The 11,538-nt window shown below is 53.3% G+C and overlaps 1 protein-coding gene and 1 non-coding gene across 2 annotated transcripts in view; one reads left to right on the forward strand and one right to left on the reverse strand.

The window, feature by feature from the left end:
• TRIM71 (tripartite motif containing 71) overlaps nucleotides 1–5,943 on the reverse strand; it is a 67,488-nt gene extending 61,545 nt beyond the window's left edge. Inside the window, exon 1 of the mRNA XM_075548935.1 lies at nucleotides 5,089–5,943. Within this exon, the coding sequence (XP_075405050.1) occupies nucleotides 5,089–5,943 (855 nt within the window). The remainder of the gene's footprint in view (nucleotides 1–5,088) is intronic.
• Nucleotides 5,944–10,948: 5,005 nt separating this feature from the next.
• On the forward strand, nucleotides 10,949–11,078 carry LOC142447621 (small nucleolar RNA SNORA31). Its single transcript, XR_012784290.1, has one exon. It is a non-coding gene; the product is annotated as a small nucleolar RNA SNORA31 (small nucleolar RNA).
• The last annotated feature ends 460 nt before the right edge of the window (nucleotides 11,079–11,538 follow it).

Consider the following 11,538-nt stretch of genomic DNA (forward strand, 5'->3'; position numbering starts at 1 on the left):
AAACAAGGCTTTAGGAAACTAGTTCACTTTAAAGATAGTTTTAAGCTTCCTGAAATCGAAAAAGAACTTTCTGGAAAAACACTAAAGGGGTAGTGAAAGGCAATATGATACAATTGTCTAAGACTTTCAAGATTTCTCTATCCCAAATACAGCAATTTAGCTTGAAAATATGTGAATACGTGTAAAGATAAAAGGACGACCAAAAGTACTCATTTTCTTCCCTCAAAATCTTGAGTTTAGAACACAAACTCCCAGCACTGGAAAAACAAAATTTAAGTCTTATGCAACCTAAAATCGGTGTGGTTTACTATTTTTTTTTTTTTTTGGTGGGAAGGAAACATGGAGTTCCAGAGACTACTACTAATTAATGACCAAGAGCTTGGAAATTTAGACCATTTTATAACTTGGTGTTAGGCCTTCCAGGGAACCATCCTGACCATAACCTAGCCCACTAACTGCTTCCACCCCCACCCTGTCCATTGGGGCACTCTAAGGACAGACCAGGCGCATTGCTCTAGTGCTTTTAAACACTCACAAGCAGCACATTCAAAGAGAATTAACACATCCATGAGTATTTCTCCCTCTGATTCTTACTAAACATTTTCTTCACTCAATGGTCTCCCAAGCCAGAAATTTCATATCTCATCAACAGAATTCAAAGCAGCACCTCTTTAATTATTTCTTTCATATTTCAAAAGTCTGGGAAGTGTGGTTTCTGACCAATAGGGATGTGAGATGCGGGTGGGGGTGACAAATACAAACTTTATCCTGTAGAGCGGCGAGAGGCGGAAGTTGAACCAGGGGATGCATACATACTAGAATGATTTTTTTGTACAGCCCAGGTGTGTGCGCCTTAAAAAGATTAGACTCTAAAATGTAGGGCAAAAAAGTGTGCTTAATACAGGTAGAAATCCCCAAATGGCCAAATGACCAGAGGCTCAAAATCTATCCAAAGAAAGTCTTGGTGGTTGAACACTGAGCGTCTAATCACCATGTCAAGAGTTTGAAATTACTTGCTGCCCTTAAGAAATAAGATGAAGCATTCGGTCTTGAAAATTCACAGGGACATTTCTATCCTCTCTTGTGGTGTTGATATGCGTCAGATTATCCGCAATGAGGGTGAGTTTTCTGTTTGCTTTTTTTAATGAGATGTTAGGGACGACCCTCACAGAAGACAGAAGGCAATTTGCTTCCGTATCCCACAGAGCAGTTCTGGGAAGACTGCACACATAGGGTCTCCCTCCAGGGAGTTTTCAGATACAGTTTTAAGATACAAGATAAAAGCAATCCACAAGCAACTAACATGAGGGGTTCTTTCCGGAGGGTGATTGTGTTAACCCCGAAAAGCCCAGGGAAGAGACTTTTTCCATGCCATCTTTGATTGTTTTCCCGGACACATCTGAATATAAACTATTTCAACATACGCAACCCTTTTTCCAGACGAAAAACTCAAGAAATCCCACTCTCCAGCCTACCGCGAGCCATATTGCCACGCGGCGCTGGGCGGCACTACCCTTTCCCGCCGCTCAAAATGGCCATCGCGTGACCAGTGCTACTGCCCCTAGGGACGGGGGCCTTCGAGGGGATGGGGGCATGATCGCGGCCCATCTGTCGCCCGCCATCTACGAATACTGGCACCCCGCGCTCGGAAGGCGCCCAGCAGGCGCGCCACGGGCCGAAGAGCCGGACGCTACAGGCCAGGACCGCGAACACTGCAGGCCGCGCGCCGCCAACGCAGCGCCTCCCGTCTCGGGGCGAACCCCTCAGACCAATTTTCACGGGCCCTGAGTACGGTCCGGACGCGGGGTGCGCCGGGCAGGGTCGGGGTGGCGCGGCCGAGCCAGGGATCGAGCCAGGGATCCGGGGATCGGCGGGCACGGCCTCCGGTCCGCGGCCAGTAGCGGCCAGGCCTCCGGACTTCCGCGGCCTGGCGACTGACCGACCGCGCGCGCGCGCGCGCCAACGCCAACGTGTCCTCCAGGGCGGGTCGGCCATGGCAAAACCCACACCCGGCTTTTGTGGTTCCAAAACCATCCGTGTTTCAACTGCGGCGGGTGCTCAAGTGCCAGTCCCGGCCACTTCCAGAGGGGTTCCGCCATGAAGGCCGTGTCCGCGCCGGACCCCGCGCCGGCCACTTCTCTAAAGTTACCAGGGGCCGCGTGCAGGCCTCCGCTCCAGGCCAGGTGGCTTCGGGCGCGGCAAACAGGGGCGCCCTGAATTATTTAATGGGGCCTGCTGACTTGGGGTGTAAGAGGCCAAGCCAACACCGCAATATCCCCTCAGCTCCACGTACACCCCCCGCTTCCCAGTCAGGGGCTTGGCTTTTTCCAAAAAGTTGTAATTCTGAAACTTTAGGGATCATTTCCTCTTCCTCGCAGAGAAAAATAATTTAAGCCAAAGGATGGGGGACCAGACAGTCTTCCATGGTCAACCTTGGAGCTTGTTATTTTTGAATTCAAATGTTCCAGCAATCGAAAATGAAGGGATTAACTCAGAGGCCTAAAAACTAATTTCCGCATTTTCTCTCCCCACCCCGCCCTTTTTTTTTTTCCGGAAGAATCCAAGAGGCTGAGAATTTCAGACGAAACTCGACAAATGTAATACCTTTAAAAAAGATAATTCATTTGAAAATGAGGGCAAAGAATGTACAGATGTGCTTTACACAATTGATGTATGTATGGATTGCGATGAGTTGTATGAGCCCCTAATAAAATGTTTTTTAAAAAAAGATTTCAGGGATGGAAAAAAGGAAAATGAGCCGATTCCAGGAATCCAAGTGGAAGGCAAATTTTGAGAATGATGAGGGCAACGAATGTATAAGGGTGCTTTACTCAATTGATGTATATATGTATTGTGATAAGAGTTGTATGAGCCCCAATAAAATGATTTATAAAAAAAATACAGGGGGAAAAAAAGATACTTCGTTCTACACCTCAACCTTATGGGCAGCCATGTTAACTTAGTATTGCACGCATGTTCATGTTAGAAAGGGAATTTTCAGGGCCCACGGGCCCCCAGGGTGGGAGCGCCTAGCTTCTTGCTCTTCCATGTGAAGAAGTTTACAACTTAAAAAGGTGAAGAAACCTTTTTACAAGTTCGACTGCGTTGAGCAAGCATCTTCTGGGATTTAGCCAAATGTAAAGTGGCTCTTTCCCTGTAAATACAAATAAAACTGTGTGCTGCAGGAAAGGATTTAATCAAGGCCCCTCCAGGGAAGGGAAATTCTCCTGGATTCTGGGAGCCCTCTACCCATGCCCCCTTACTCTACCTGAACCTAATATGCAAATACATTAGTTCAGGGTTTTGTGGTACTTTTTCCCCCCATTCCAAAGATTTGGGGCAGTATTTAGCTCTCTTTTCTGAAGCCAAAAAACACACTACAGACATGGCATGAATATGAATAAGAATAAAAATTAAGTCCATTTAAACCTTAAAAAATGAAGGAAATGGATAACTTCCCTCCCCCCAGCCCCTGTTCACACTTTTAAAAAGTTGCTGCCCATTAAGTAGATTAGAATTAGCATTTTTCCAGGGGGAGAAGCCAGATTTGTGGCCATCATTTGTGGCCATCGGGCAATAGCTCCTTCTCCCCCCACCCCCAGGTTATAGCATCTGTGTGGAAAGGCAGCACAGGCTGTCTTGCTGTGCTTTAAAAATGGGATTTTTAAAGTTGCTACCGTCCCAGTCCCCCGCCCCCCCCAAGGCAAAACTAAATCGATTACACACGCCAAATCTCACGGAGCTACAGGTAGGAAAAAAAGTTAACGAGGATACTGTTTTGCCAATTTGCATCCCCTCCCCTAAAAAGGTGCTCCTCAAATCTCTTTAGCCTCGAACCCCCTGGCGTCCCAGGGGGCGGAAGAGGAATATTTAATCTACATACACCAACTCCCAAGAGGTGAGGCAGGGGGTGTCACGTGATGTGCGGAAAATCCGCAGGAGGTGTTTATTCATGCGCCAGCCAAAGGAACCACGTGCGGCTGAACCCCTGGGTGGACGGTGGTGGGTGGGTGTCAGGCCCTCCACCAGGGAAACCGGTCCAGAGGGGACGCTGGGTCGGGCTACCGTGGACCGAGGAGGGCACTGGGCAAGCCAGTTCCATCTCGGGGCTCAGTCTTAGGGCTTTCACAGGAGAGCCCGGGCGCCAGAAGCCACTTTTTATGGTGCAGGAACTGGAGACTACCACCGAGCACATAGGAGCCCCACAACCCCGGGGTTACAGATCCAGTGAAAGCTGCACGCCTGATGGGCTTCTGTAGGCGATGACGACGGATACTGCTCACGGATGTACAACTCGGGGGACGTCATCGTATCGCTAAGACTGGACTAGCTAAAACGATCGAGATAAGAAAGCCTTTTGCTCCTTATCTTACCGTAACAAAATTAAAAATCCACAAAACTCTCTCAGCACAAGGAGACTTCCACGCTGCCCAAAAGGAAAACTACAGAATACGCGTTCAGAAATCCCTCCGGGGAGCCCAGCCCCCCAAAATGTACAAGTAAAAACCCTATTTCGGATGCGCGCGCGCACACACAGCCCCCCCCCTGCCCGCCCCCAGCTCCTGCCTTCCTTAAAAGCAAACACGGGTGAGAATGGAAGGGCGCTCTCTCTGGGCCAGGCCTCTGCCCCCACGCTCAGGGAGGCTCCGTCCATGGCCACGCAAACGCCCCTCGTGCGTCCTGCTGAGGACAAGTCTGCACGCCCATGGAACTGAAAAGCACCCCCCCGCTCCAGAGCAGTGGTGGGTGGGCCCCCACAAGCAGGCGCCTTCCAACTCCGGATTAACCGCGACAACGGTGGCCTCGTTTGGCACGATGGGGTGGGGGTAGCTTACACGGAAACTAGAGCCCCGCTCTTGGGACCCGGGCGTCCACACACCTCTACTTCCCAGCCCGATGCCCGCTCCACTTTGAAAATCGGAGTCTGACATTCCGAAAGGAAGGGCTTTCCCTTCCCGGGGTGGGGGTGGGGGGGCACTAGGAGACCCCTCCATAACCAGGCCCGCGGAGGCCAGGTGTATCCGCCCCGCACCCACGCGCGCGCCCAGCCCCGGGCGCACCTCGGCCGAGGCCGCCCCGCGCGCTCACCTCGTCGTCGTGGTGCTGGCAGAAGCCGAGGCGCTCGGGAAACACCGAGAGGATGGAGAAGGGCGAGCTGGGGAAGGGCGGCCCGAGCCCCAGTTGCTGTGCCGCGGCCGCCGCCGCCGCCGCCGCCGCCGCCGCGGGACCCGGCGGGCCGCGCTCGATGTAATGGTCCTTGGTGAGGCGCACGCGCTGGTGCGCGCGGACGCAGTTGTCGCACAGGTGCTCCTGGCAGTCGAGGCAGCGCGACGAGGCGGCATTGCCCTCGTCGCAGGAACTGCAGCCGTGGGGCCGGCGCAGCAGCAGCGCGGACGGCGAGGCGGAAGGGCCGCCCGGCGCGGCGCGGGGCGGCGCGGGCGGCGGCGGGAGTGCCGGCGCGGCGGCGCGCGGGTGCGCGTGGTGCGGGTGGTGCCGGTGGTTGCTGTGGCCGCCCGCGCCCGCCGGGCCGCCGGCGCGCCCGTTGTTCTTCGGCGGCGGCTCGTCGGCCGTGGCCACCACGGCGTCCAGCAGGTTGCTGAGCAGGAAGGCGGACGAGGGCAGCGCGTCCATGCCCGCAGCCTCGGCCAGCACGACTTTCTGGTCGCAGACGGGGCAGCGCAGCTTGAGCGGCTCTCCGGGCGCGCCGCCGCCCGCCGCCGGCAGCCGGTGCGCCTCGAGGCACGGGCGGCAGAAGGCGTGCAAGCAGGGCAGGACGTGCAGACGGCGCGCGGCCGCCCCGGGGCCGCCGCCGTTCCCCGACGACGTGGAGGTCTGGGAGGACGACGACGACGCGGAGGAGCTGGAGGAGAGCGGCGCCGGCGAGCCGCACATCTCCTTGCACAGGAGGCAGATCTGGAAGTCGGTCTCGGGGAACGAAGCCATTTGCAACCCGGCCCAGAGGAGGGAGGAGACCAGAGAGGAAGAGGAGGAGGAGGAGAGCGCGCACGATGTGGGTGGGGAAGCAGCCGGCTCACTCAGAAAAAGGCATCGATTAGGCCGGCCCCTGAGCCGCCCGGCCCCGCCGCGTCCGCCCCGCGCGCGGCCACCCCCGACGCGGCGGACATTAAGTGTCTCTCCGGGGGCGACTGGGGACCAGCGTGCCTTCCCAAGCGGTAGCGCCACAACAAGTCCCGACACGCTGGGGGCGAGCAGGGGCAGGGAGGTCAGAGGGCTTCCTGAAGCAACTAGGGTTTCGCTCGGCGCTCGCAGAAGGGAGTCCCCGAAACGCGAGTCTGCTGCGCAAGCCCCGTCCGGGCGGGAGAAGCGCAATTTGGTTCGACGAGTTAGTTGGGATTTTTTTTTTTTGCTTGTTGTTTTCCTTTAGACGGATTTAGTCTCTTGCTGAGGGAAAGCGCCCCAAACTAGCAAAGGCGGGAGCGGCGCGTCGCCAATCTGGTGTGCGCCGCGCCGGCCGGGGCGCCGCATGACGCGGCGGCTAGGGGGCTCCTGGGTGGCCCGGCGTGCAGCGCTCGGGGCTTGAGCACCGCCGGGCGCGGCCTCCCCTGCAGGGCGGGCGGCTGGCCGGGGCCGCAGCTGCAGCTCGTGGGGGCCCGGCCGTGGCCGGACGCTCGCACTACGCACGCGCGTCCCACGCGCCCTCGAGTCTCCCGCGCGCCCGCCCGCCGCGCTCAACACGCACGCGCGCCCCACGCGGCCGGCCGGGGCCCTGGTGCCCCCTCCTCGCCCGGCCCGGGCGCCTCGCGCGCGCTCCTTTCCCTCCGGCTTAGCCGCGCCGCAGCGCGGGGCCGCAGGTCCCCGCGGGTCGCCTTGAATTATTCATCGGCAGGAAGATATTAGATGTACCCGCTACCCGCTCCGCGCGGGCCGTCGTGCAATGCTATCCGAGCTCCGCGCGCGCCGCGCGCCCCTCCTCCTCGAGTCCGTCCTCTCTGAAACCTTGGCAGCCAAGAGGGATCACATTTCCTTTGTCATCGGGCCATTTCGCCCTCGCCTTGGTCCCCCCACCGATCCCGAGCCGCGGGCACGGAGCCTCCTCCCGGGCGCGATGCAATCAGTGGAATCGGCCACGGCCCCGCGCGCCGAGCTCCGGAGCCGCGTGGCCCGCGCTGCCGGCCCGCGCCCGCGTCATCTTCCCTCGGGAACGAGTCGCAGCACAGGAATCGGGTGGTGCAGACCGCGCTGCGCCGGCCGGGCTTTGCTCACGCGGAGCCCCGGCCTCCTGGGGCTTGCACAACACCCCCAAATTCGGGCCGCCTGCGCTTGTGTGCACCCCCTCTTTCTCCGCTTTGCCGCCTCTTCCTCCTCCTCCACCTCCTCCTCCACCACCTCTTCTCCTGATGCCGGTTATTGGGAGTGATCGGAATTCGGAATCCTTTTAATCTCCAAAGGAGCAAACTCACTTCCGCCGGAGTGCTGGGAGGGGGCTCCAGGGAGGGGAGGCGGGGGAGGGGGCTCGAGGGAGGGGAGGCGGGGGAGGGGGCTCCAGGCAAACAGGAAACATTAGCCCTCTCAGCACGGCTAGCTTTTGTGTGCTCCCTCCCTCCTCCCTCCAACCTCCTCCCTTCTCCAGGCCGCTAGGGAGATGACCGACCCTGGGCTTCAGTGTGACGACCTTTGAAACCTTTGGAGCGAGGAATGGAGAGTGACTCTTCCGTTTATTTAAAAAAGAAGAAAAGATTTCATTCTGTAGAGCCCAGCTCTACGGGGGCTGATAGCCCTTTTCTGTGAGATGTGGGTTTTCTACCCACACCTTTTAAATTTCTACGTTTTCTTAAAGACTCTAGCTATCTGTGGTGAACACAAAAACATCACACAGCTGTGTGCGGAGTTAAGCGAGCCCAAAGAGCATGGACAGAGGGGCCAATTTGGGCTTCTTAATAGGGCTAGGGCAGCTGTTTAAGGCGCAAGGACAGAGGTGATGTCCCCTCCTCGGTCATCTGGGTGGTGACAGGCTGCCTGGTGGCTCAGGGAGAGGCCCTTGCAAGGCTCTGGAAGCATGTTCTCGTGAAAGGACCAAGAAGGCCACTTACCTTGCTTGTGACTATCTGGCTGGGCTAGCAGAAGTTTCCCTGTCCTAATGTTATGCTCCTAGTGGGTCCTGTTGAAGCTCACATAGCCCACTGCCTCATGGAACAACCTAAAGAAATCTCCAAAGTGTGTTGGGAGAAAGGAGCCAAACACAAAGAGTCCACGGTGTGTGGTTCCAGTTACAGAAAAACCTAGAACAGGAAACACCCACCTTCAGGTAGGTCACAGAGCATTGATAGCAGAAGAGCATTAAGGAGCCTTCTGCGCTAGTGGAATACAGATCCATGGGTATATACATAGCTCAGAACTCAGAATCTGTCCGTTAAAACCTGTGCAAAACCATACTGTGTGTAAAGTATACTTCAATAAAAAGAAAACAAAAACTGCCCAACCTGACTGTCCATGCTTGAACCATAAGGATGGATGAAAAACCTACATCAACAACACTCACAGTATAGATATCCCGACCTCCCGCTCTAATTTTGCTCTCCAGAATTCAGTGGGTTTTCTAGGGGTAAATCGATCTGGAAGCTATCCTTAAGTCAGCTGAGCTGGACAAATGTGTTGAAGGCAAAGGGGGGGGGGGATGCTAAATAACCTCCAAGCCAGAGACAAAGCCACTGAAAGGGAAGTGGAGGGGGTAGGTGTCAGAATGTGGGAAACATGTCTCAGTCTGAGGGATGGGAGGGGGGAATGCACTGACATCAACTCCATTAAGACTCATAATGACTCCACAGAACAGGGTAAAACTGCCCCTGTGGGTTTCTTGGACTGTTAACTCCTTACAGGAGTAGAAAGCCCCATCTTTCTGCCTCAGGGACACTGGTAGTTTAAAACTACTGACTTCAGAGTTAGCAAAGCAGGTAACCACTACACCACCAGGGCACCTGAGGCAGTCTCTGCTATGGTGTAGGTCAATGGTGGTCAACCTGTGGGTCTTGACCCCTTTGGGGGGGTCAAACGACCCTTTCACAGGGGTCGCTTAAGACCATTGGAAAACAGTAACCGGCGTGAAGACTGTTACCCATGCTGCATGACAAAATTTTAATTGTCATTAGAAAATATTTCAAATATATAATTACATATTGTTTTTGTGATTGATCGCTATGCTTTATGTTCAATTTGTAACAATGAAAATACATCCTGCGTGGCAAGGGAGAGGAAAAATGAGCTGATACCCAGGGCTCAAGTAGAAAGTATTTTGAGACTGATGAGGGCAACAAATGAGAAAATGTGCTTGACACAATGGATGGATGTATGGATTGTGATAAGAGTTGCACAAGCCCCCAATAAAATGATTTTTAAAAACCCTGCATATCATATTTACATGATGATTCATAACAGTGGCAAAATCACAGTTCTGAAGCAGCAAGGAAAATAATGTTATGGTTGGGATCGCCACCACAGGAGGAACGGTATGACAGGGTCACGGCCTTAGGAAGGTTGAGAACCACTAGTGTAGGTGCTGAAGAGTAGGTGTTTACTCACAGACACAGTGGTGTGACAGTGGACTGCCTGTAGGGTTTGCGAGGCTGTGATGGTTATGGGAGCAGATTGCCAGGTTTTTCTCCCGCAGAACCTCTGGGTGGGTTCTGTCCATCATCAGGCACTTCGCCTTCGTGCCACCAAGTCACCTTAGGAGACCCGGATCCCCAGTTGCCCCTCAGGAGCTCTTTCCTCAGCACCTAGAGCAGAACACAGCACAAGGAATTCTAACTCACAGGTATGAGGAATGGAAACAGAAGCAGAAGCAAAACAGGCGCTCCTTTGCCAAATGAGCGAGCGGAGAAGAAACCCTGCTTTCGTTGAACCTGGGCGCTTCCCAGGCCACCTGTGTTGCCAATACAGGCGTGGTCCTTCCATAATAATTTTGAGTTCCGCTTATAAACATCGACACACACGAGAGTTTTCTACCACACTGGCCATTCTCCAAAGATGTCATATTTTTTGCTTTGGTTAATTTTCCTTTCTTTGCCTGTTTTTCATTCTTTTGTTTCGTCTTCTTTTTCCTTTAAATGAAAAGAAGAGCAACACAGATGGGGAAAGAACTGCCTGAAGGAAAATGGCCCCAGAGGGTAAGGAGAGGGAAGGACCAGACCTTCTGTCTCCTTGACTTGACCCCGCCCACCAGCATCTAAAATCACAAGAGGGAAAAAATCCCTCAACAATCCTGGTCCTAGGATTCTTTTTATTTTAAATCATTTTATTGGTAGCGCTTACAGATATCATAATATTCCACAGCTCAATCAAATAAGACGTTTAAAATAAATAACTCAAACATCTTGGAAGTGGGCAGCAAAGGATTCAAAGTCAGCGGCGCCACCACTGAGCCATAGGAAGGCTGAAACCGCAGGGAACTCAAGCCCCGAGTTGGTGGGGGCAATTTCTTGATGACAATTGCTCAGAAGAAGCCAAAAAATAAAAGGGGGAGGAGGGGGAAAGGTTTGGATTTCTCTTTCAGAAGTAGCTTCCCTTTCTTTCTGTTCTTGAATAGACAGGACACGGGCAGGAAGCAGGGCTGATGGGAGAATGAGCACATTCTTAATTTCTGTTGCGACTTAATTAGCTCGTTTGGTAGGAAAGAAGGAACTGTTTAAATCAACCACTTTCATGCCAATTACATACAACTACAGCATGATTGAAAAAGAAATAAGTGGGATCCTGATGGATAAATAAATAATAAATTAGGGCTAGCCTCTAGGAAGGCTATAGGTTACCCAGGAGAGGAGCCAGACTACATATCCAGATGAAAGACTGAAGACATGAGCCCTTTGTTATGAAGGACATTGTATTAAATGTTTCATTGCTGTCCCGGCTAATAAACACCCTTTTGTAGCAAGGGAGGAGCGCCAGCCGCTTGGATTGTCCTCCACTGGTTGAACATTAGAAAAGTGAGCAAAGCATCTGTTTGACAGGCCTGGAGCAGGTACTGTCTGCTCTCAAGGTCTCCTACAGATGCAAGAGAAAATGTCCTCGTGCTTCCTGCCTGCCTGCTTATGGCAGCCGTGATTGAATAGGGGAACACAGTAATGGCTGTGAGGGAAGCCAAGAGAAGATTCCATGAAAGAACTCATTGTGATGTCACATAAGTGTTGAATAATTTGTCCTACACCTGTTCATTTCAAGCGGAAAGTTTAAAATATACAGGTGAGAGGGAGGCCAGTGAGTCTTCCCTTGAGTCTGGCATAGTGTGAACAGGGTGAATTAAGTTGGCATTCTGGAATTTGCTCGTGGGGCTTCAAAATTCATACACCACCAGAAGCTAAGTCGAATAGATCAAGAGGACCAGGTGACAGTGTTTCATAAAACTGTCCTCTAGGTGCTCAGTACAGGGATAAAGTAGTCACTAGGTGCTTAAATCTGTTTACTGTAAATGCCCGGAACAGGGAACTTCTTGGGAGTGTCACAGGTTGCTAGTTGAGTCAACCATTATTGAACTTTTGCTGTGAGATGGTTAAACCTTAAAACTAATGTAGAAAGTTTTGAACT

This window comes from Tenrec ecaudatus, chromosome 4, assembly GCF_050624435.1.
Source record: "Tenrec ecaudatus isolate mTenEca1 chromosome 4, mTenEca1.hap1, whole genome shotgun sequence".
NCBI classification, from domain to species: Eukaryota; Metazoa; Chordata; class Mammalia; order Afrosoricida; family Tenrecidae; genus Tenrec; species Tenrec ecaudatus.